The 25,452-nt window shown below is 39.2% G+C and overlaps 1 protein-coding gene across 11 annotated transcripts in view; it reads right to left on the bottom strand.

Moving 5' to 3' along the window:
- The window catches only part of MOCOS (molybdenum cofactor sulfurase), a 223,742-nt gene that overhangs the window by 114,479 nt on the left and 83,811 nt on the right, over positions 1 to 25,452 (bottom strand). For 10 of the 11 annotated variants that reach the window (XR_011000724.1, XM_068195409.1, XM_068195381.1 and 7 more), the window contains one exon: positions 14,778 to 15,416. Coding sequence is in view for 10 of the 11 variants with exons in the window: in XM_068195381.1 (XP_068051482.1) it covers positions 14,778 to 15,416 (639 nt within the window). In the remaining variant the exon portion in view is untranslated. Of the gene's footprint in view, positions 1 to 14,777; positions 15,417 to 20,565; positions 20,716 to 25,452 lie in introns of those variants that run through there. The other variant, XM_068195428.1, reaches the window with a different exon arrangement.

The following is a 25,452-nucleotide window of genomic DNA, read 5'->3' as shown; positions in this document are numbered from 1 at the left end:
ACCTAGACTTTCTGGATCACAAAGAGCCCTAAAAGCATCAAGCCATTACCAGTTTACAGAGTTGATATACTGATATTTTCTTTAACTTCAAGTTCTTCTGACGTTTTCAAACTTTTTTTTTTCTGTAGCTATAATCAACAAGCACCTCAGCACAGCCCAGAGAAAAGGTGAGGAGTCTTGGCTTCTGTTTTTACCTTCTGTACAGTTAAGCCTACAGACATGCTGACAGCAAGGCAGGGCAAATCATCCAGCAAGATCAAAAATAGTTAGGAAGAGACTATTGCTCATCCTCTGATGGTGCACGCTGATCAGTCTTGTTTGCCAGGTCACTGCCTCAGACACAGTTTGGCCAGACAGAATTCAAAGGCAAAGGATGTAAGACAAGGCTTACGCACAGAACCATGTCGAATTGAGAAATTAACCTGTCACGAGACAGAGGGTCCCAATTCTTCGTTACTCTGAGTATTAGCTACAGTCTTGGCTTTCTGTCAGTCTTGGAAGAAGAATGAGTTCTGAATGCAAGATGGAGGAAAAAATACTTGTTGTGCAATATGCTCTATCCATCCCTATGGCTTAGACTGTCTTTGGCAAGTAGTTCCATAAAAAGCTAGTGGCGTGCTCTCCTTGTTTGTGTATGTAGTTTTCCTTTCCATACATGTCATTTGCACCTGGAAAATGAGTTGTTAGTGCAATTTGCAAACATAAATATAGTGAATATTCTTCCTCCGCCCCCTTCAGGACATCCACACAAAAGCAAGGTTCACAGGCTTGTCAAGTATTGGCACATCTTTTGTTAGGCCACTGTAGATTAAAAAATGTCTCTGAATGTACCTCATATGATATTTAATGATGATTGGGCTTTCCTAGATAAATTCTTTGTGTACTTGAGGAAAAAATAATTCAGAAATGTTAAATTAATGGATTATTAATTGTTAGCTTGGGAAAGCAGCAGAGATAAGAAAAGTTTACTTTAGATGTTCTGCTGAGAATTATTATGATCATATAAATTTCTAACATTCCTGAAGCTACTTAAACAGCTGAAGGTAGATCTCCTTGGCTGTTATTACTGCTTCATTAACTACAAAATGGCTTCAAGATTCACATTCCCACCTTTAGACCATAATTTAAATAAACCAGGCTAGGATAAGAAATCTTTATCTTTGACTCACAGTTCTGATTGCCAAGCATTTTTGTGTTCATCAGACTAGAAGGGAGATTAAATGAGAACTTATTCCATCCATCCTGCATGAAAGAAGTATGTGAAAATTTACATTTTCTTGCACAGGGAAAAATGAAATGGACCCTATATTTGCTATACTTCAACCTTAGCTATACTCTAAGTTTGATTTGTCAAATAATCGGAATTTCTGAAAATTTCTTGCAGTTTATCTTAAAAAGTACACATCCACTAAGGTGTGCATAGTATCACTTTTAGGATTTGGTGATAATGTTAATAGTGGGAAGGTATTAGAGAAATTTTTGGGGAACACAAAATTAACATATCTACAATTCTATGCATAGTTCAAATTAATGAAGCCTGCAGGTGGGTTTATGTTGTGGACATTAATCTTCATACACTTTATTCCATAATAGAAGGATTTACAGAAAATATTTAGGACATTTGCTACAAATTGGCACACTAACAATTCTGAAGACTAGTAAAATTTGATTAACATTTTTTATAGAAGCTGAACACATTCATGTCTTCACATAACTGAAGGTAAAATTTTGGCTGAAGATAAAATTTTACAGCAGTTTCATTCATAATGTTTACCTATGCTCTGTTGTGGACTTACATAAGCAGCACAAGACAAAGAATACAAACTAGAAAATGACAAAGGAACTCAACCTTCTTGAAAATGAAATCATGTTATTAAGCTAAAACAGGCTTCATTATATCTTACTGTTTGAAACATTTTGCATGCCATGTCCCTTACCAAGTTTTGCTTAGCAACACCACAGCATTTAGTCCCCATTAAAATTTAAAATTGCACCTTGTGCTTCTGTGTATAAAACTCCTTGTAAATCCCACCAGTTGGTATCAGAGAACAAGAAGAGTTACAGCTGCATGAATTTGTCACATGTAGAATGTACACTTACATGCAGTCAAAGTTTGGAGGGAAGAATTCTTCCATGCTTATTTGTCTACTGGTGAGTCTACTATGGTTTTGGGTTATGTAGGCCCTTAGAGATATATATATATATATATATATATAGATAGGTAGATAGATAGATATAGATATATATATATTCATATACATAAAATGACAAATTCTTTAGAAAAATCAGGTGCATGGTTCTGCTTATTTTTGTTCTAATTTAAGTATCACATTAAATGCCAGAGTAAAATTCTTACGAACAGTTAGAGAGGTGATCTTGGTTCATCACCAATTCTGCAGCAATCTGCCTAAGAAAATCACCTAGAAATGTCTAGATAATCAGTGAGATCCAAGTACTTTCTAAAAAAATCTATTCACTTGATTAAAATTGACTAAATTTGGCATAAGGAATGTAACTAAAGGTCTCCTGTTGAATTGGGTCAACAGGCCTCCACACAGCAGTTCTGTCACTCTCCTCCCAGACAACTTACGCTATTCAGATTTACTGTGTCATGTTTTTGAATGCCTGCAAAGGCTCTTCCTAGGCTTTTATCACAACAGAGCACAACCTTTCTGGGGCTATATGTACTGTCCTAGCAAAGAGCCATAAATTATCTGATGTATAAAACCTTATTTGGAAATATTTCTGCCACACAGAGCTGTGATTTAAACTATACTAGAAAAAAAGTTTATCTTTAAAAAGATTAGAGATAACTTGGTGTCTACATATTGGTATTTGGCAATGAAGGATGGGCTGTGCAGGGCATCTGCGCTTCAATAGTGCCCTCTGATCTTCAATATTTTTATAAATTAATTGGATGAAGGACCGAAGAGATACTAAGCAAGTTGATAGATGACACAAAATCGGAAGGAGCTGTTGACTCCCACGAAGGCAGGGAGGCCCTGCCGAGAGAGCTCAGCAAATTAGAGGACTGGGCAATCACCAACTGTATGAAGTTAAAAAACCAGGAAAGTGCTAGATTCTTCAGTGGACATAGGACAATCCTGGATGTAGAGACAGACTGGGGAATGAGCTGCTGGAAAGCAGTGCCAAGGAAAGGGACCTGGGGGTCCTGATCAATGGCAAATTGAACATGAGTCAGCAGTGTCCTGGCAGCCAGGAGGGACAAGGGTGTCCTGGAGGGCATCAGGCACAGCACCACCAGCCAGGAAAGGGAGGGGATTGTCCTGCCCTGCTCTGCTCTGCACTGGGGCAGCCTCACACTGAATTCTGTGTGCAGTTTTGGGCAAAAAGTATTAAAAAGATATTAAGCTTTTTGAGACTGTCCAAAGGATGGCAACGAACATGGTGAAGGGCTTAGAGGGGAAGCCACATGATGAGCAGCTGAGGTCACTCGGTCTGTTCATCCTGGAGGAGAATGAGGGGAGACCTCAATGCAGTTACAACTTCCTTGTGAGGTGAAAAGGAGGGGCAGACACTCATGTCTTCTCTGTGGTAACCAGTGACAGAACCTGAGGGAACGGCCTGAAGCTGTGTCTTGGGAGGTTTAGGTTGGATATCAGGAAAAGGTTCTTCACCCAGAGGGTGGCTGGGCACTGAAACAGGCTCCCCAGAGAAGTGGTCACAGCACCAAGGCTGCCTGAGTTCAAGAAGCATTTGGACAATGCTCTCAAGCACATGTGTGAGAAGGCCAGGAGATAGACTTGATGATTCTTGTGGATCACTTCCAACTCAGTATATGGTGATTCTGTGATTTCTTATATGTATACACATGCTTTACTTAATTGGATAAAAGCTCATGCAAGGTTTATCATTTATCTTTCTTAAGACAAAGTCAAAAAAATCTGGGGCTAACAATGACTCTGCCTATTTATTTTGAAACTGTCCTTCTAAACTAACCCATCATGATAAAACACAGAAAAATGTATATACAGAAAACCCAAGACCTAAATATGGTATGACATGAACAACACCCTTTTTTAATACTGATGAAAACTTCAAAGCAGATGCCTTCATTCATATACTGACAGCAAAAAACTCAAAAAAATATACTTTATTTACAAAGAAGGGTTAACTGGGTTCCTGTTACTTGGCATCAATTTATTGAATTGTTTAAGAGGACAGACTTTGCCAGATCTGTCATTGCCAAAATCATCACACCATTTTTCCCACTTCAACTGGTCATATATTAGTGTAACTAACTTAAGATCAATCAAGACACTTCTAATACAAAGCCAAAATGAGTGATAAGAGTTAGATTCATACTTACCACTTTTTAGAAGTGAATGTTATGGAGAAAATCCATGCAATCTATATTGCTGAGCTTAAGACTGTTGGTATCAGCAACAATTAAGAAAAAAAGAAAGGGCCACTTCAGAGTACAACTGAAAACATAATGGTAAAATGTCTGCCATAAAATATGAAATAGGAGATACAATTCTTTCAGAATAAATACTTTCCCTGCTGTAACTCTAAAACTTTTTATCATTAAATTCACTAAAAATAAAGCTGTTACAATCATTTGACTCAGTTATTAAGCCATAGCAGATGTTACTTGATAATATAAATGCATAGATATTAAAAAAGTAGATTATCATAATGCTAGAGAATCCCTCTGAATTTTTTAATTGAACATGAACAGACACAAATGTGACAGCCAAGTGTTTAATCTGTGTATTTCCATTTTTGGAAAACATTGCTTATATGTGAAAGTTAAGAAAGACTGTAAAACCCCTTTTTCTCAAGAGCATCAATATTTTCCTTTTTTTTCTAAATTAAATCTGTTTGAGAAGCCTGTAGATGTTTCTTTCGCAGGTCCCCAAGAGCACAACTGCCAGATGCACTCTTGCATATATTTGACTAGTAAGAAGATGAAAAAAAAGAGCCTAGACCAAACCCGTGCTTGCACTTGTAATCTTCAAATACTAGGTTGAGTGGTGTCATCTAAACAAGTAAACTACTCTGTTTCTACATATCTCTTTTTTACCACTAGGACGGTAGTGAACACTAAGCTTTCTTAAAAAGTAGCTCCCTGTAATTTAGCTATAAATAAAATTTTAAGTAATATGGGTATCAAATAAGAAGCCACATACTCTCAGTCACTAAATTTAAGATAGTTCTGTAGGTTTTCTGCTATAAACAGACAAACCTTTATGGCATTTCAGCTTGCTCTCTTGCATTCTGATGTCATTTAGACTAGAAAAAACATATTCTTTTCTTAAATGATAAGACATCTCTGATGGTACTGACAAGAATAAGTCTGAATAAGAATACCATTCCAACAAGGTTTTAGAAGCATGATTCTGAGTGGAAGGAATTAACCAAACAAGAAAAAAAAAAATCAGTGAAGGTGAAGATCTCTTTCAAAAGATCAAATCTGCAATTGCTACATGATATGCCACATGGAGATGTCTCAGTCTCCTTTGCTGGAGCCTTTACAGTGAGTTCACGGATTTCAAAGAATCCATCCACATCATGCTGAAACCCACTGATTTTTAGTCCCTTCTTGCTGAGCAAGCAAGAAATGGGCAAATAAAATAAGCAAGAATGATTAACATCAATTCATGACATTACAATGTACTAGTACTTTATAGTAGAAGAGATGTTTCATCATTCATGGTCAGGCATTTCCTGACATAACCTTAGCAGCAGTTTCTATTAGAGTATACTTCTTCATTGTATAATGATTATTTCCATTAAGAACAAAATGCTACCTTGTCCCATCCCATTTTGTAAAAATTAAATTTGGATGACATTCAGTCAGTGATTTTAATTGCCATGCCTTCCTCTTCCCACTGTCCACAAAAAAAAGAATAAAATAAATCCATACAACTAGTATGAGGACAGGAACTGCTGTGAGAAGGGAGAATATAAGTATTTCTTAAAAGTTTTACTTCCAAAAGGATCCATACAGAAATACACCAATGCAATTAGCATAAACTTATTGACTTAAAGTATAAGCTGATGCCTCTGCTTAAGAAGCTTTTGAACCAGAGACTGACTGAAATAAATATGCTTCAGTCTTTTTTTGAATTGGAGAACAGGTTCCCCTCCCCACAATTTTCACTGCTGTGCATTACTCTTTTTAAAACCCAACACAGTACTATCTCCCATGTCTAAGAGTTGTTTCAACAGAAAAATGACACAACTGTTGAAACCAAGAAGGTTCAAAATGCAGGGTTAGTGCAGCCAGACAACCTTGCTCCTGGGGTGAGTGTCTCTGAAGAGGCACCCCTGCTCTGTCCTTGAGCTGCACTTGCAAAAGCACCAGCTCACCATCAGCCGCAGCAAATGGATTGGTGTGGGGCTCAGTCTTGTGTACTTTGGTCTACCTGGATACTGAGGCGGTCATGTGGCATTCAGCTCTCATCCACACATGGGAAATTAAGCTACATCTTCACAGCTGTGAGCATGCATGTGTATGAGTCTTGAATCTACCTGGGTGTCCTATTCTGCAATGCAAAGCCCACCCAGCTGGCAGAAGGACTGGGTGGCATGGCAGCCATGAACAGCAAGATCCTGCAGTTTGGAGCCATTTACTCACCAAAACAGAGAATCTGTGGAAATCACAGATTACAATGGCTGCTTGGAAGCCCATGATGGCAGCATCCATGAAGAAGACATGCCAGGAGCTTTGGCACATGCTGAAGGGAAAGGCCCTCATCCAAAGCTCATGACAGCTTCCAACAGGCCAACACCACTATATATCAAACAGGCTAATCAATCACAAATGTAAAATCTACAAAGCATAATTAAAAATGTGCAATAAATTTATCAGCAGAAAGACAATTCTGTAAAGTCACAATAGCTGGTGCTAAAAATTCACAAAACCTTTTAGAGAAATATTAGAGAAAAGATTTGATTCTAAATTTGAGCACAGAAACTCCATAGGGTAAAACTATGTTATGTCACCTTGTTAGCCACAATGACTTCAAAGATACATCCTGGTTCAAGCAAAATTTTTATTTGATCAAAGGCAAAATCAAATTCTGATATAAACCACAATTCCTTTCTTCCTTGCTATCATCTCAAAATACTTTATATTTTAAGAAAAATGCAATTCACAATGAGCTCCACATTTTTCTTTTTAAAAAAATAAATGTGCTGTAGCTCTCTAGCAGTTTATAAGGTTTATTTCATAAATCAGTAATTTGGTTCTATTCATACAGTGGGATGGAGTTTCCCAACAATACAGATTGGTGCTTGCTGTGATTTACATGTGCCTCTCTGTGGTAGGCATGTGGCTACACTGGGCTCATGATTTCTACTGGCTTCCAATGGCACTTGCAAAACAAAAGATGAAATGTGTTTAGTTGGATCAGCATAGTTTCAAGTAAGAGAATCTATGGTACAGTTAAAAAATTCTTTGTATTTCTGGGTTTTATTGATTTCATTATGCTGAACGTTTCTAAAAAGCAGGCAATATCCTCTACCTCCCCTGCCTGAGGAAAACACCTCCTTCTGTATTTGTTTGCATACTGTAGATTGCACCTTGGTATTTGGATACTCCAGGAGTGTGCAAATGAATAGAGGTGGGGCTGGCTGACTAACAGAAGCCACCTCTGCTAACTGTATTGCCTCTTCAAAGTTTTACCTATATTATTGCTTCTGTTTGGGTGACTACCGACTAATCCAAGTCAACAAACATGTTTTCAAGTGTCTGGTTGTGCTCTACAAGCATTTATCAGGTGCAGTGCTTCCAGTTTATCCCAAATTCAGCAATTTAAGGTGAATCCCATGGTCAATCAAGATCAAAAGTGATCCCCTCAGGATAGCATTTGGGTCACTGATGTACAATTTTCAGTTTATTCTGACTACGCTGGGGAATGAAACAACTTCAGTATTGAACAAAAAAATATCACCGGAGGATTAGACTGCAAAATCACACACAAATGCCTTCGTAATGGTGGGACTTGGAGTCCAAAAAATGAGCAAAACTTTCCTTTGCATCAAATACTGAAGAATTTGGCTGGCTGCAGTGATGACTGGTAGAAAAACACAGTAAATATTAACTGCCACCTGGGATGTCCTGAGATGTAACAAAACAGACTGCATGAAGCTTGCCAGCAGATACTTACACTTCAGCAGAGTAAGTGGTTACTTGAACATTCTTACAGTTACCGTTTTGTTTTTCCACAGCTCTTGTTTTGAAAAACAGTTATAAAAGTTGTCAGAATTAAGTTCTATCAGTTAAATGAAAGGACTTTGCCTTTCAGACACACAGAACAGCTGAGTGAGAGTCCTATGAAGTTCTTCTCAATAACCTCTGACCTCTCATCTCTGCAGGACTGGGTGGCAGTGGGAGCTGAGAGAAGGAAGAGACTTATTCACTATCTTGATCCCTGTTCAGGCTTACAAGTCGCTGTCAGGAGCTGCAACAGGTCTGCCAGGTACAGAAGCCATTCTCATGGTGCAAACACCCATTTGAAATTAGATGAAGATCCCGTCACTTCTGGAGTACCCACTCCGAAATCTATCACTGCTATTTGAAAGGGAGCTTGTTTAGGAAATTCTCCCATAAGTGGCCCTGGAAATTCTCCCATAAGTGGCCCTGGTTGGAGATCTCTAAACATCACAAAAAATGCAGAAGCAGCATAGCAAAATACTTAAACAAAATGTGTTTTTGACAGGGTGATACTTCAGTACACTTACCAAATTAAAGTAATCATGGGCAGATGGCCAGAGACCTCATGTGTGGAGCCAATGAGCATGTGCCAGACTACAAGGTGAGCTTGCACATAAAGACTCTGCTCTTCTCAGCACTGTGAAGAGCTTCAGTGGAATAAGCCAGCACCTGTCAGTATATTCTTTCTTTCTAGGCTGACAGAAACAATCATGCTAAAGAGATTGCTTCAAGCAGATCAGCTTTATCTGCCAAAGGATTGTCAAGTTGCTGCACACCCAACACCCAGCTGCAGGATTTTGTCTCAGCTCCAGCTCTTGGGACTCTAGTTTGCATCCCTAGCTTTCTGCCTCGATTTTCCTTCCTCTATTTTCCTTCTTCCTTCATTCTTGCTTCCTTCCCTTCTCCTCAGCACACACAAACCCCGAATGCAATAGAGGACCCAAACTATGTCAGTATACACTGCATAAGCATGCACAGAGTTGTCCCACAGATCTCTAGCCACAGCACCAAGAATAAAGAAACTTGCTGTGGTTAAGTGCAATGCATAACAGACTACAGAAGTGTGGGTGCTGCTATGGGATTTTCAAATGATTCAAGCAAGAGACAAGAGTCACTAAAACTCATCAGGGACAAAGTCATGTCATCTGCGTTTCCAAAGCTCTTGAAAATGCATTTGGAAATGAACAACATACAACACCTAATGCACTAGATATTTCTCACTGCTAGACAAAGATGCAGATACCCAATTTACAGATAACACAATGCTCCTTCTCCCTTAGTCATAAATTCCAGGATGATCAGATTCTGAATAGCAGTCCCAGATACAAAAGAAAAATAGGGCAGATGATGAATATTTTATCGCTGAATTCTTGCTATCCATAATCATATTATTTTATTATCTCATGCTGTGCATAAAAAAAAAAAACATGGGAAATGAGGCCAGATTTGTGAATGATAACAGTAATTTGTCAAGCTGCTTGATACAAGGATGAAAAATACAATAAATATGATTTTAAAAGTTGAGATGGCAAGATTGGCTACTGACACAAAATGGGAAAACATGGAAGTGATTTAAGGATATTAAAGAAATGTAAAAGAGACTGTGGTACATTAATTTATATAGCAGGAACAACAAAATAAAGTACATGGAACACTAGCAAAAGCTGTATCTATTAAGAAAAATGGCAACCATTTTGGCAGTCCTGGGAAGGAAAGATGGATAAGCTGTATCCTGTTACATGTTTCCACTTAAGTTTCACCTTGACTTCGAAAAAGCTATTTTCTTAGTACAACACTCTTGGATTATGTGTGAATGGGGAATACCTTCTGCTAGTGGCACTGACACACATATATTCAAATCCCCTCTTCCAATGACATTTTCTAGAGTTCAAGGTTCCTTCTGAATCACCACATGAAATGACATGTTTTAGTGTATTCAAGCTGAATACTAATCACACACTGTAAAGAAGCATTTTAAAAAAAGAACAAAATTAAAAATAAAACCTTTTGGAATTACAAAGACACATCTGAAGAGACAATGCAGATGCAGCTAGGGAGAGGTACACAAAATCAATCACAGATGCACAGAGGCTGGAAAGGACCCCTGGGAATCTCAAATCCAACCTCCAGCACATAGCATGTCCAGCTGCAGCAGATTGCTCAGGGCTTTCACCAGTTGGGTTTGGATGCCTACAAGGACAGAGATTCCTTACTGCAATATAGCAGGGATAAAACCTGACTAGAGCTGCTGTTCATGTGACAAATAATGACCTAGGCGTTTCAGCACTAGCAAAGAAATGGAAACGTGGCCCACAGATAAGGTAATCCTATTAACTCTAGCCATGGTGACCTGGCATTTCATTTGAAGTGTAGTAGTTCTGTTCCTAACTGCTCTGCCTGTATTTTATTATCGGAAGTGCACTTTAAAAACTTTAAAACATAACAAAGCAAAACCCATAGCAGCTGAGAAAAAAAAAAAAAAAAAAAAGATGATATAGTTTTAATCACATTGATTGAGAATGTCAATGCAACGTGTTGTTCTTATTCTTCAAGAAAGTCCTCCTCATTCCTGACCTACATTTGAAAACGTCAAGCTTCTCCATGCAGAACTTTAAGTCCCCACAGTTCATGAGAAATTATGGACCGTATCAGTAATGCCCTAAACGTGAACTTTTAAATATTGGCTTTTCAAATAACAACCAAAGGATCAGATGATGTCAAGTATAAATATTGACCTATGAACAATGACTTAGATTGTCTGCATGACACTTTGGTGTTTAATGGGAACTAGTATCCAGCTGTCAGTTTTGATTATTTTAGTTTTAATCCCTCATACCAAGATTACACATTGTGCACCTAGCCTTAGAAGTCAATTTCCTTTGTTTCTAACTCTAGTAGAAGATGGCTAAAGCAGGCCCTTCTTCTGAACTCAGTAAAAAAGCCCTCGAAACAGTGGGAGCCTCAGACACATGAAAGGTTTATAATTAGTCAACTTCTGAAAACTCTTGAAAAAGATACCAGAAATAGAGCACCCCTCCAGGTTCCCACATGCCTTTCCCTTCCTAATTAAAGAAAGTATAAAAGCAGAACTGAGATTTAAAACACATTTCAGATATTTTCATCTGCTATTCAATCTCAGGAGTCATGTATCAACTACCTCTAGAAAAGCTGCTTGGAAACTAGAGACTGCCCAGGTGAAATTAAAGGGAGTTTTATCCTTGGCTTTCAGATGATGCAGGAGCACCCTGGGATCCCATGATTTCTATGCCCTGTTATCCTGAATTTCAGTGAGAGTTGCACTTCAAAGCCTTTTTGGTTTGAAAAATCAGAAACAGAGGTCCAAATGACAATGTTTCCCTGTTCTTTTTATTTCTATATTAAAAGATTAAGTGGACACTCACTGTACCAACATCCAATTCAGAAATAATGCATGATCTCGTCTGGCAAGAGCCAGGTGAATGCAGCCAGGCTCTGCATTTACCAGTCCAGAACTGGAATCAGAATCCCTAAGCAGCATTCAGACCACACACCCAGAAGAGATACAAACACATGAAGCATCATTTTGCATACAGTGAAAGGTCAGATATTCACATCATGGGAGACTCAGGGCATCATGCTTCTGAATACACATCCATAAACAATTGAAAGGAATGAAGGGCTTTTTTTTACCATTTCCCCTTTTCACCTCTAGCCTCTCCCAAGGGCCATAATTTTATATATATATCTATTTATCAATATGTATTTCAAATGTGTTAGAATACTGTGGGATAAAGCCCTGGAAGAAAGAGTGAGGCAAGAGAGCTGGTTAAGATTCAAGGGTCATCTATTCCAAGCTTAGGAATGATGCATCTTAATAAAGAGGAAGTCAGGCAAAAATGACAGGAGGCCTGCATGGATAACAAGGAGCCTCTGAACGAACCAAAACACAGAAAGGAAGCCTGCAGGGGGTGGAAGCAAAACCAGATAACTTGGGAGGAATACAGAGGGGTTGTCTGAGCTGCTAGGCATCAGGCTAGGAAAGGTAGAGCCCTGAGAGAATTAAATTTGGACAGGAACATCAAAGGAAACAAGAAAAATTGTACATTGGTAGTAAAAGGAAGACTAGGGAAAATGTGGGCTCTTTCCAGAAGGGATCAGGACACCTGGTTACCCAGGATATGGCGAAGGCTTTTATTCAATGACTTTTTTGCCTCTGTCTTGACTGGCAAGTGCTTCAGCCACACTGCCCAAGTCACAGAATGAAAAAGCAAGAACTGGAGGAATGAGGCAAACTGTAGGAAAAGAACAGGTTTGAGACTATCCAAGGAACCTGAAGGTAACCAAGTCCATGGCATCCGATGAGATGCATATGTGGGTCCTGAAGGAACTGGATGAAGTGGCTAAGCCACTTTCCATTGTATTTGAGAAGTCATGGTGGTCAGGTGAAGTTCCCACTGACTTAAAAGGGAGGAAAGGAAGACCTAGGGAGCTACATGTTGGTTAGTCTCACCTTGGTGCCCAGCCAGAACATGGAGCAATCATCCTGGAAATTATGCTAAGGCCCACGTTAAATAAGAAGGTGATTTCTGTCAGCCAACATGGTTTCAGCAAGGGCAAACCATGTCCGACATATTTGGTGGCCTATTACGATGGTGCTACAACACTGGTGGATAAGGGATGAGCAAGTGACATCATCTACCTGGACTTGTGGAAAGCACTTGACACTGTCTTGCATGACACCCTTGCTCCTAAACTGAACAGGCATGGGTTTCACAGATGGACCACTCAGTGGATGAGTGGATGGATGCTGACATGCAAAGAGCTGCCACCAAAGGCTCGATGTCCAAGTGGAGACCAATGACAGGAGGTGTTCCTCAGGGGTTGATAATGGGACTGGCGCTGCTCACCGTCTTTGTCAGCGATGTAGGCAGTGGAACTGAGTGCAGCCTCAGCAAGTTTGCCAATGTCACCAAGCAGTGTGGTGCAGTTGATACACTGGAGGGAAGGGATGCCAGAGGGCCCTTGGCAGGCTTGAGAGGTGGACCTGTGTGAGTATCATAAATCTCAACAATGCCATGTAAAATAATGCCCTGCACACAGGTCAGGGCAATCCCAAACGCAAATATTCGCTGGATGGAGAATGAACTGACATCAGCCCTGGGGAGAAGGACTTGGATGTGTTGATTGATGAGAAGCTCAACATGACCCAGCAACGAGTGTGGTGGCAGCCCAGAAACCCAGCCATGTCCTGGGATTCATCCAAAGCAGCGTGGCCAGCAGGTTGAGGAGGGGATTCTGCTCCTCTGCTCTCATGAGACTCTACCTGGAGTGCTGCACCCAGCTCTGAGGCACTCAACATAGGAAGGAAATGGATCTGTTTGAGTGAGTCCAGAAGAGGGTCATGAAAATACTCAGAGGACTGCAGTACCTTTCTTACAAAGACAGGCTGAGAGAACTGGGGGTGCTCAGCATGGAAAAGAGAAGGTTCAGGGAAGATCTTGCAGCAGTCTCCCTGTACCTGAAGGAGGCCTACAAGAGAACTGGAGAGATACTTTTCACAAGGGTGTATAAAGGACAGAACAAAGTGAAATTCAAACAGAAAGGGGTAAGGCTTAGATTAGATATGAGGAAGAATTTTTTTACTGTGAGAGTTGCGAGGCAGTGGAAAAGGTTGCCCAGAGAAGTTTCTCGATGTCTCATCCCTGCAAGTGTTCAAGGCCAGGCTGGATGGGCCTCTGAGTAATCTAGTCTAGAGGAAGATGTCTGGGCCCCCCAAGCAGGGGGCTTGGAACTAGATGATCTTTCTTGGAACTAGATGATCCCTTCAAACACAAACTGTTCTATGATCCTGTAATGAAATGCTGATCTCTAGCATTTCTTTTGTGCAGATGTGAGACAGAAAGACCTTCAAATGCATTTATGTAAGTTGCTGACATGAAGGAGAGGGGCAGAGAAAGCAAGCATCACTAAGAGTGGCACTTCAGTGTGTTCAGGAACTGGTGAAGTTTATCTTATTGCCCTGCATTTTCTTATGTGTGTATGTTTGACCCACTTTATGTGTCCGCTATTTTCTGTAGGAGAACTTCAGAGCTACTTCAGAACTCCAGCCAAGGAGTAAGAGCACCACAAGCATTTATTGAAGGTAATGTATTTTACTGAACCTGTAATTCTGATAAAGTTTGTCTTGAGGGTAAAGCATTGCACTTTTCCAGTGAAATACATAGAACTAACTTGGCAATTTCACTGAGGGTAGTTACACTGTGTGATCAACCTTGCTCTGACTGCTTTGGGTGCAGAGTTTCAAAAACAAATTCAAGTTTCCACTGAGGTACCTTAAATACAAATTAAAAAATGCATGGATTGACCTTTATGTCACTAAATGAAGCCTTATATTTTTAGCAGTTTAGATCAGAAAAGGAAGGTAGACATTTCAGATTATGTTCTTTAGATAGGAAAAAGGAATAGTAATACAAAATGAGTCAGATGTGAGATACATATCCAACTGCATAAAAAGAATATGCACCACAGCCCAGTGCATATGCCAAGCCTGAGACATTTGTCTGATGCAAACAGTATCAGCAAAAAAATCCTGTTTTGTTAAACAAAGCCTTACCTTTGTGCTATGGATTTCCTGGGGAAATAAAAATCCTCTCCTGCGAGGTAGGCAGCTGCAGTTCCACCTCCGAAATAGGTTTTCCTCAAGAAGGGAGCAATCCTGTTGTTTACCAATAATGCTCCTAAACCAGTTGGGAATCCAAAGATTTTATAGAATGAGATGGGGATAAAGTCAGCTTGGTGAACTCCCAGGTCTAATGGAGAAGTGCTCACGTACGAGGCTGCATCTAGTAGAACAAACCACTTCCCTGGTAGTTTGATGGGGCAGAGTCTTCCAGATTTTATGTCCTGTATCCATGAAAGGGGATATTTGGTACCAGAAAAATTGCTCTGAGCTGGGTAAGAGAATAGATGAGGTGTTGTGCAGTTTTGCTCTTCAGCTGGCAACCTGCTTTTTGCTAACAAAATTTCTTTTGGTTTTATTGGAACAGACAAGACATTCATTGAAGCAGTTATGCCTCTCATACCAACCACAGATGTGTGGCTGTCAGTTAGGTAACAAAATCGACTGCTGGGTTGCTTTGTGCCTTCAGGTATCCAAGGGAATGATTCTGCTATCAGTTTAAGTGCAGCTGTGCATCCAGATGTGAAAATGATGGTGTAATCCTCAGCAGTAGTGTGAAAGTGTTGCAATATTCTGAAAAATGAAAAGAAAAAGATTCATTTATTTTCTGATTTTTCTTTTTTATTGCTGTGTGATATATTTTGGTTTTCTTCACCATAAGTTCTACTCTGACATCAGATATGTATAGAAGTAGACACGTTTTGCCAAACAGTACAATAAACTTCAACAAGGGTACCTGAATAATTCTGCCCACGAGAGACTCTTTTCAGTGTTGAAGTGAACGTGGCTGTGTTCTTAAGAAGCTAATTTGCCTGGTTCCAAATAGAATGGCCAGTCTGGTCCCTCAGTGGCATCAGAATCAAGCCTGCATATAATTAAATCACACTGTCCTTCAGAAAGACCAGTTTTATTTGCAAACTATGAGGGTTTTCAGTTTACAAAATATTTAGAGCAAACAGAGTATGTTTCAGTTAAGATAATCTCCTTAAATAGTGGGCATCCAAATTAAGGGTCACAGTATTCAACAGGGGAACAGCTTTGCTCCTTGCTTAAGTTATTAACAATAGAAACAGAAGGCAGCAAGAAGCAACCACATATTTCCATGCGCCTTATGCACATAAGGCTGTAATCTCTGTACTCCACAAAGGTAGCCCAAACCAGAAGAAATCTGATGTTTTCTAATGAGCCAGACTATGAAAAGCAAACTGGTCTCTGGAGGCATGTCTGTGCTACACATTCTTTGATGTCTTGACAGCACCTTGTTGGCTCTAAACTACCTTTTGTGAACACCATCTAATACAGCTTGTAGTACCCATGCTAGGTTGTGCATCTACTACAGATTTGCAGTGTGCAAGATGAGTCCTTTCAGAAGTTGAGGAACAGCTTCAATTCAGTCTCCTTTCTTACCTTTTTCACCTGAGGGACTTTCTCCGGATTAACTTTATAAAACTAATATAAACAGAAAATGTAACAAACAACTGAGAGACATCAGCTTCAGTGATTAAAGCAGAGCAGAGAAAATTGAACCAGAGCATACATGTTACTGCTCAGAAATGCTCTCCAATCAGCTGGCTTTCTGATCTGTGGAATTCCAAGATAAATACCAGCATTTAAAATCTATGAACTCTGGTTTCCCATGTGCATCAGTAAAAGTTTGCTGTTTTATACAAGAGGATATTCCCTTGCCAGAAGAGGCAGAAAATGAAGATTGAGGTGCATTTAAATATAAGCTGCACAAAAGATTATGTGACAAATTCAAGTTAAAAATTCTGAAACATAGGACAGTGGTGAAATTCCTTAAAATTTTATTCATCCCGTTTTTGAAACACAAATGCTAAAGTCAAAGGGTTTTAGAGCTGGGTGGTGGGTGCAGCAGTCAAATATTAAACACTGGAAAATAAACAATTGCAATGACTTTGATGATTTGCACTAAAAAACTACCCTAAACAGGCCTACTGCAATGATATTAGGAATACTTTTCTCAGTTGAAGAAAACTCTTATGGTACTGGGAAGTACAGGATCCCAAAGATGGATTCATAGCCCCAAATGAGACTTGACTTTCTTCAGAACTTAAATTTTTGAAAACTGATGCAAATGGTAGGTATTTTTTGTCTTCTGGAAATGAAGAAAAAACTGCAACTCTTATGAAAAAGCAGGTCTTGGAGTTAGGTTTTAAAAATTCCAAGAAACCATTTGAAAGAATAAGTAAGAATCTTTCTGAAACAGACTTGCCAGGGGATAGTTGCTGCAAGCATTCACAGCTCCGGACATAATTTTTTGAAGACCACCTTCATAGAAACTAAATTTTCCATTAGAGTTTAGAAACGCTGTTAGGGCTGAAGACAGGAACAATCACAGACATTTTTGTATTGGGTATTGAGCTGCCAGCCTGCCTCAGTCATGGCTGTGACCTGGTCTCTCTGGTTACTGAATCACTGCCCTTTCCACCTGCACAGAGCCATACAGCCTTTCCCTCCACCACCTCCTTTGCAGCCTGGAGCACATAGGACACCTGAGTGAAGAAACCTGAAACCTTAACCCAGCTGGCTCCAGGGCTAACACTCAGAACCATGCTCTGAATTTCAGTCCTGATATCATTCTGCCTTTACTCTTCTTTCCTTGCATTTACCTAGATACAGAAAAGCAGAAAAAGCAAGAGTCCCAATTTCGTCTTCAGGGACATAGAAGGAAAGCATTATAACTTTGTTTCTAGGGGAAAGGAATGGTGGAAAGTGGATTAGAAAGAAGGTTGGGTCTTTGTGGTTATGGGCATAATTTTTTATGTATTATCTGATGTGGCTTAATTTTGTATGCTCTACAGTCATTTAGGATAGATTTTGGAATCATCACACTGCTATAAACAAAACTGCAAAAAGGTTGTGCAATTCCAAGAAAATCAACAACAACAAACTATCCAACTTGGTCTATTTTTACCTCTGTGAGCTGTAGGACAAGTTATGTATTCACACGTATGTGTACACACAGAATACATTTTGAGCTAAAAAACTCGGTGATAGGAGCAAATTCTTAATATGTAACATCTTTTCATAAGAGTCAGCTGAGAAGAGCAACAACAAAAAGCAAGCTGAAGGCTATTATCAAGTCTGTTTCTCTTTTACTCTCAATAATTTCTCTGTTCTCCTCTCCACTTAGCCTCTTTGTGCCACACAGGCTCAATGCAAGGTGAGAACACTGGGTAAAAAGCAAAATTTTGCATAAGAATAGCACCTGGAGTTCTCCACTGCAATGGTACTTGCTTACCTCAGTACTTAATTTGACCAAAAAGACTATAAATGACTATAGATGGAATGCAAAAATGGTGGAATGGGATTTTATAACGAGATGTTGTCATCCAACCAGGAATATCAGAGCCAGTGAATACTTTTATTAAACATTTTCAGAATTCTACAAAACAATAAATACTATTTTGGATTGTTTAGGTTCACAAATAGTGACAGCTCTATGTTTAATTCATAAATGAGTGAGACAAAGCTCATTGGCATTTTAACTGTATTTAGTTTTAATTCATTCAAATTCAGAAATAGCAGAACAGTTCTGAAATAAAATCTCTGACACAACACTGATGTATTATCCATTCCGTTCAGTACAAAAAATTGACTTTCACATGAAAAAAATCAAGCTTTAAGGTTAATTTTCAGAAGTCTTCAAATAAATTAGAGGCTTTCTTTAAAAAGCTATTTCAGTTCCTAGAACTAGAGAAACCACCAACTTATATTTCTAATTTACTTAGATAGGAAATAGATTCTTTTGTGAGTCAAATTAGCTACGTATTGAATTTTGAGTCTCCAAATGCCTTATAAAATTTCTATGACTCCAGTACTTGTAAAAGAGGTGGAATTTTTCAGGTCAGACTTACATTTTGATTTAACTATTTCTATCCTTGGGAAAAAAAATATAGCAATAGCAATGATTTCAGGGAATTTTCTTCCCCATAATGACTTCTGACATGCAGACCAGAAAAGCTGCAAGAACCTCAGAATAAAGTTTATACAATGAATACCACAAACTCTTGAACTAGAGCAGCACTGCCATGATAAAATCCAAGTACTCAGGGATAGAAAACTGCAATACGTCCCAATGACTTCTGCAGCCCGCAGTCCTACATCCTCTATTTTGACATGGATATTGGGGAGCACTGGCTATTACACACAAAATTCCTAATGCTGTCTGTCTTTGTGCAAGACATTCCCCATTACAGTGAAATGCAGAACACCTTTATTACACTCCAGAAAGATTTACAGCCATATATAAGGTCACCGTTGGCAGGAGGACTAAAGACTTGCAGTAGAAAACTGATAACTTGATCTACTACAGATGACAGCTGCAAAGAGCAGTAGCATTTTATAGTATTACAAATTCCCACTTTTCAAATGACTCTTTGGAGGAAATTACTAAGATTGTAATTGTGTCATGAAACCTATGGATACCACTGTGCCATCAGTTGCAAGATGGCAAAAGGCTAAGGAACCAGTCCCTCACTTCCAGGCTGGCAAGATGAGGGAGGAAGCTGCAAGCTCCATCTTTGCAGGATAGGCCCACCACCACAAGCAGCCACCTCTCAATGTCCCCAGGAGTGCAGATCATGACATAGATCATGAAACCCGTTCAGAGAGAAGGCACTGATAATGCCCTCAACTTGACCACATTTCCCTGTGTGTGTTTGTATTCTGAGACCTCTCTGTTAGCTGGTGTTTAATCATTTTTAAAAATTACCAGGAGACTTCATAATCAAGTCATATATTTAGATGGCATATTGGTATTATCTAATTTATCTAACCCAAAAGCCCGAACTAATAGTTTAATTAGAACTATCATTCCACAGTGCCACTGTCAGCTCTGCAGAAGGTAAGGGATACTATTTTTTTCAGCTACTTTTTAGACACAGTGAGACCCAAAGTTAGACAAGAGAGATGTTCTCCAAAGCTGCTGCCTGGCTGCCCTTCCCTCATGCAAGAAGCCCTAAGTTCCTCCTTGCCATCAGCTCTTTGTAGCTCTCAGCAGGTCAGTAGCAAAGAAACTTATTCCCATACTACATCATTTCCATTACTGCCTCCCAAAATTCAGCTGATTGACATGGCTTTTCTTCCATGCTACTAGGCTTAAAATACTTCTAAAATATGTTTTATATCAATTTCTCTCTATTCAAATCTACCTTTTGAAAATAACTGTAAAAAGCTGAAAAGCAACTTATATTGTTAGGTTTTCTTCCCTCCATACTTTAATTCCAATTGATGCAAACATTTCTATCTCTAGTTGGCAATATCAAAATATGGTCAAGGAGTTTGTGGTTTATATGCTTTGTATTTGTACTCACAATTTTATTTAGATTGTATGGGTTTTCATAAATATGAGTACAATGATTCTCTAGTCAGTAGCTGATCTATATAAGCTTCTTTTCTGACCATTTTACTTGAAAGGCACTCATTCTGAACCCAGCTTCTTCTCATTACTGCTTGCAGAAGAGTGATTACGATCTTACACATTAACATGACTGCTGTTTATTTGCTCTCTCGAGACAAAAAAAAAATGGAATGCACCTCATAAGTTCCACTTGGCATGGACAGGTGATGGAAAAATCCCCCCCTTCTCTTGGAAAGCATTTCTTTCTGTAGGCATTCACTCAGCCATTTGAATTGAACCCTTATAATCCCTTACACTTATTCCCCTGTCCAGTTCACTGGAGACACACTGTGGAAATACCCATTTGCTTACAAAGGGTCATAGCCAGTCCTCACCAAACAAATCCCTTCTCCAGCTGCGCCAAGCTGGCAGCTCAGCAGAATGCCTGGTGTTTCCCTCACATAACAGTTTTAGAATAACAGGGGCTCTTTAGTGGCCACAAAACAACTTCCTGCAGGAAAAGATGCTTTGATGAACAAAGCCTATGAGAAGCACACACCCTGACTGAGAGGTGTTGACCCTCATTACTCATTTCAAAGTGCACATCCATAAAGTGTTCAGTGTCACACTTGGCACCCTGGCAGAACAAACTACAAATAAGGGTGGTATTATGGCTCTGCATGCAATCAAAAGAGCAAAACAGTCAGAATGACTCATAAAACCCACAAAATCCTATGCTGCAAGCGCCCTCTTGGTACGGTTTACTCTAACACACAACTGTATCTTCTCTCACTGACAGAAATCTCTAATGCCTGTAACTTTCTAAATGTGGCAGAAACCCTTGGGTAACTGTTTTCTTTCAAATTAACTGTTATTTTTCTGTGTAGAGAGGGAAGATGAATAGCTACATGATTTTAAAACCACTTTGTGGATATTTTTTCCGAGTAAGACCAGCCAGATCTGTTTACTTTAGTACTTGAACAAGTGCCAAAAATTTGTAAAAACACCCACGAAAACCTAGTATTTTCATTAATTACAACACAAATGACTCTAAAAATTGAACCATAGGCTCTTTAAAGGAAAATTCACCACCTGGTATCCAAGTAACCAGGAAAGAAATGCAAAAAATAACCCATATTTTAGGCAATAATTTAAGGAGGACTAACCATAAACATCAAACAGGTCATGAAAACACATTTCAAACTGTATTTGCACAAACTAATTGACCAATTGAAAAAATAAAAATTAAAATTAATCAGTTTCTAAATCATTCATGTCTTAGAATTCAAGCTATTTCTGCAGCAAATCTTAGGAGTCACTGGAAGGAAGCAGAGTTAAAAACAAACACAGGAAGGTTTTGTGCATGGACTAGCATATCACCTCAGCTGGTGTCTAGGCAACTCCACCACGAGTTGTTTTCAATACAGTATTTTCCTCATAAGTTACACCAAACACCTAAAGTCACTGTATTTTCCTCTTACCTAGCACAGACCATTAGTTTTATATTTAGGCATCCCTGGAACAGACACGAACACAACAAGATGGTGAACACTCGAGACAGCACAATACCAGCCAGAGATGCATTTCTACCATGAATATGTGCAATATCCCATTCACAGGCTACAGGAACAAATTAAAGGGTGTGCATATGGAAATTCGTATCACTGTAAGACATCTACACTGTGGACAGCAGAGCAAATCCCTCTTTAGAGCCACTCAAAGACCACAGGCTCTGCAACAAGAAGCTCATCTGACCTTAGACAAGAGGTCTGATTTAGGCTAACGTGCCTCACCCTGGACATTTCCAAATCCTGCCTCTGCATGCCAAAGGCATCCAAATGCCTTGTGCACCATACACAGCTATGCTCACCCAGCTTAACCTCAGCATCTTTGGAGTGCAAACATCCCTCTTCCCAGTCTTACTTAGTAAGTTCTGAACTCTGATCTTTCCACGTGTTCTGAGCTCCTGCTGGGAGACTCAGTGTTGCAGTGTCAAATTAATGCTGCTAATGCCAGCAAGCACCACTGCCATGAGGCCTGCCTACCTGCCACAGAGATATTTGCTGTTAACTGGTCAGAAGTTACTGCACATTTTCTTTTCTGATTCTTGGAAACTGGAGCATAACACTTGGCTATTTTCAGCAGTGTAACAAATATAAATTTGTAAAGCTTGTTTCACAAAAAAAAAATCCCACTTAGGTGTTCTGATGGTTCCACACTCTCAAGTTTTTACAGTGGCTAACCTTTTAAATAACATCAGAAAAGAAATTAAATATTCTTTATGGTGCTAAAAATGCTAGCCTTTACAAGATAGCCTTTTTTTCCCCTTAAATAACATTTTTTCCAGTCTTCTTTAAACATTATTCTTGGTTTAACTTTCATTTAGTGGAATTTGTTTCCAGATCAGATTTGGCCTTTAAACTGTGTACTTCTGTGATCTCTTCAGCCATGGTGGTTTGTTTTTTCCTTTGTAGTAGTTTTGTAGCCATTTAAAAAACTACAGCAATTTTTTTCCTGAAACAGTGTGTCACATACCCCAGACACTCTGACACTGGCCAATCTCTTTTCCCTGTAGGTGCCAGAGAATGGACATGTGACGACTCCATAACTGGTTTACAAAATGGATGTGCTATCACGTAAGCTTGACCTACTTGCACGTTGCCTGATATTTTAGACTGTAAGGCATGAGTAACGAAGCATAGCTGAAAAAGCATAACCCAGCCACTCTCACACTTTCCAGCAACAGTTAGGCTTATTCTGTGGTATCTCAGTCAAGCATAGGCATATGCTCACTGAGTCTGCCATTACTTAAGTCTTTTTGGGCTGGTATTGCCTGGGACTAAGGTAGGTTTGAAAGCAGGAGGACAGCAGGTGTGTAGACAAGCCTGTGCATCTCACACGTACCAGAGTTTCTCTACACCTGTTTCAAGCAAGTCCATCCCTGAGCCATCCTGAGTACAAGGGATCTAAGCACAACACTTCTGACAAGGCGTCTGGGTCCCAAGCACTCCCACATGGCTAACAATCTTCTTCCACCATCTTCAGTCGGAAGGTTGAGGAGTCAATCACTCTGATTTGTGGTTATCAGAAAATGGACATGCTTGAGTCTGCGAAGAGTATAGCTGCCTACCTCCCTGGTAGGATGAGCCACGTGGAAGACATCTTCTCAATGCTGAGGTCCATCTGATGGTTTGTACTCCAATTCCTGCTCTGAAACAATGCCTTGATCCTAATCTTGAAACATGTCAACTACAAAAAAAGTATGATCAGATCAGTGATCATACATGCATTGCAAATTCTTTAATATTAATATGTTTCTCTGGAGTTACTGCAAAACACAAGGTGAAAGGAAACAAAGAAAAAATTATTTCATGTCAAAACGAGTAAACTACATAAAATGTACCCATAGTGCTGATGAAGTACTCTGATTCCAAATATCCAGAAGCTCAGAAACTGATTGTTTCCAGTATAAACTCTTGGAACCACCTCTACAATGTATTGTCACAGTATGATTGATGGGACTCACTACAAAAAATCATCAGACCCCCTGACAGAGCTTTCTTGCTCAAAAGGAAAAAAGAATTATGAAGAAAGGATAATTTTTTGCAATTCATAAATGGCCTGTACAGTGAGTTCACATTTACTTGGAAAATGTGGCCCAGAACTTTGGAGGTACTCAGGTGCTTAAGAGGAAATTACATGATTTTGTGAATCTGGGTCTCAGTTACTATGGTGACAGGGACTATGGTAAATATATAGGCCTTATTTCATCAAGGGTAGCATTTCAAGTACTGTGCTTTTGTCTGGAAATTAATTTAGATGAAGATGTTAATCTGAAATCACCTCAGTCTGCATTCAAAATATAGGACTTACATAAATCTATTCATGTATTTCAACAATATTTTACTTTACATGGAATAGGTATCCTAGCAAATCAGACTTATCCTCAACAGCAGTCTGTACTTCACCTTGCTGTGGGGGAAAAGCCACAGGAGTGAAGCTGGCCACCATTTATTTGCTGGTTGTTTTTCATGTGATGTGATGTCCCACTTCAGCAGCATAGCTCTGATTCTGCTTCCTAGGAAGAGCATTGAAGAATTTTACACAAAGCTGCAGAAACTTCCTCAAGGGCAGTGACAATAATATAAAGAACACAGCCAGTAAGTCTCGGCACATGAACTCCTTGAAACCTGAAAGGTTCATACTTTGGTAAAACACTGGACTATCTGATCGCCTGTGAGTTAGAAATAACACCGTATCACAAATTCTTAGCGAAACCATCTTGGTGATCATAATTACAGAAATACTCAAGAGTGAAAGACTTTTCTGCTTGTTTGCTGCATGCCGTTCCCACATTCTTGTGTTGGCTCAGACAGACCCAAGATTTCCCAGAAACTATGAATGGATGTTTTTTCATATGGGAAACATCATTTCTGCCTGTCAAGGCTCTCTTCATTCACTTTAAATCCTGACAATTGAGCTTCCAGTGCTCCTGGCAGTTGACAGAGAAACTGTTTGACACATGATGGATGCAACAAGGCATAAATGGCTGTTGAGGGATAGCCTTAAAACAAAGTTGGTGGCAATCTACAACATCAGGGAAAAAGGAACAATAAAAGCATTTTAAGGAGCTCACAATCGACATTTTTAGAATCATAAAATAAAAACAGCTAACAGGAAACTTAAAACCTATAGGATCACAAAGCCTCCACATAAAAGGCACTGCTTTAATAATTGAAGATAAAATATGAGTAAAACTCAGGAACCAGGTGCTGCATATGTGAGAGAGAGCTAAGAGAAGTATTTTGTACTTGCTGCAATCCTTGCCATCTTTTCTGAGGATCATTCTGTTCAAACCAAAATGGACGTGACAATTATAAACTGAAACTGTTGTTTGAAATGCCCCATTAGCTAATCCTGATATAAATTTAAGGGACTATTGATTGGAAAATTCATGTCAGAAGATGTATATGACATAACCCTTAATTTTTCAAAACCTCAAGAAATAAGAAGTGACTAAAAACATTTACTAACAGCCACAATTCCATATAATCCTTCTACATTTCAATCTCATCTTGTAGAGTTTCTAAGCAGAAAAGCTGAGTCAGAAAATGTAGTGGCTGCCCTGAATTTCTCTTTTTGTCACTATCTAGCTTCTAGGAGGCAGAAACCTGACTCAGGATGCCAGGAAATCGAGATATAAGATGGTTGATTCATATATGGAAACACACACCTATGTTGACTATA

Source organism: Anomalospiza imberbis, chromosome 1 (genome assembly GCF_031753505.1).
Source record: "Anomalospiza imberbis isolate Cuckoo-Finch-1a 21T00152 chromosome 1, ASM3175350v1, whole genome shotgun sequence".
Classification (NCBI taxonomy): domain Eukaryota; kingdom Metazoa; phylum Chordata; class Aves; order Passeriformes; family Viduidae; genus Anomalospiza; species Anomalospiza imberbis.
This window is presented reverse-complemented; position numbering and strand designations above follow the sequence as displayed.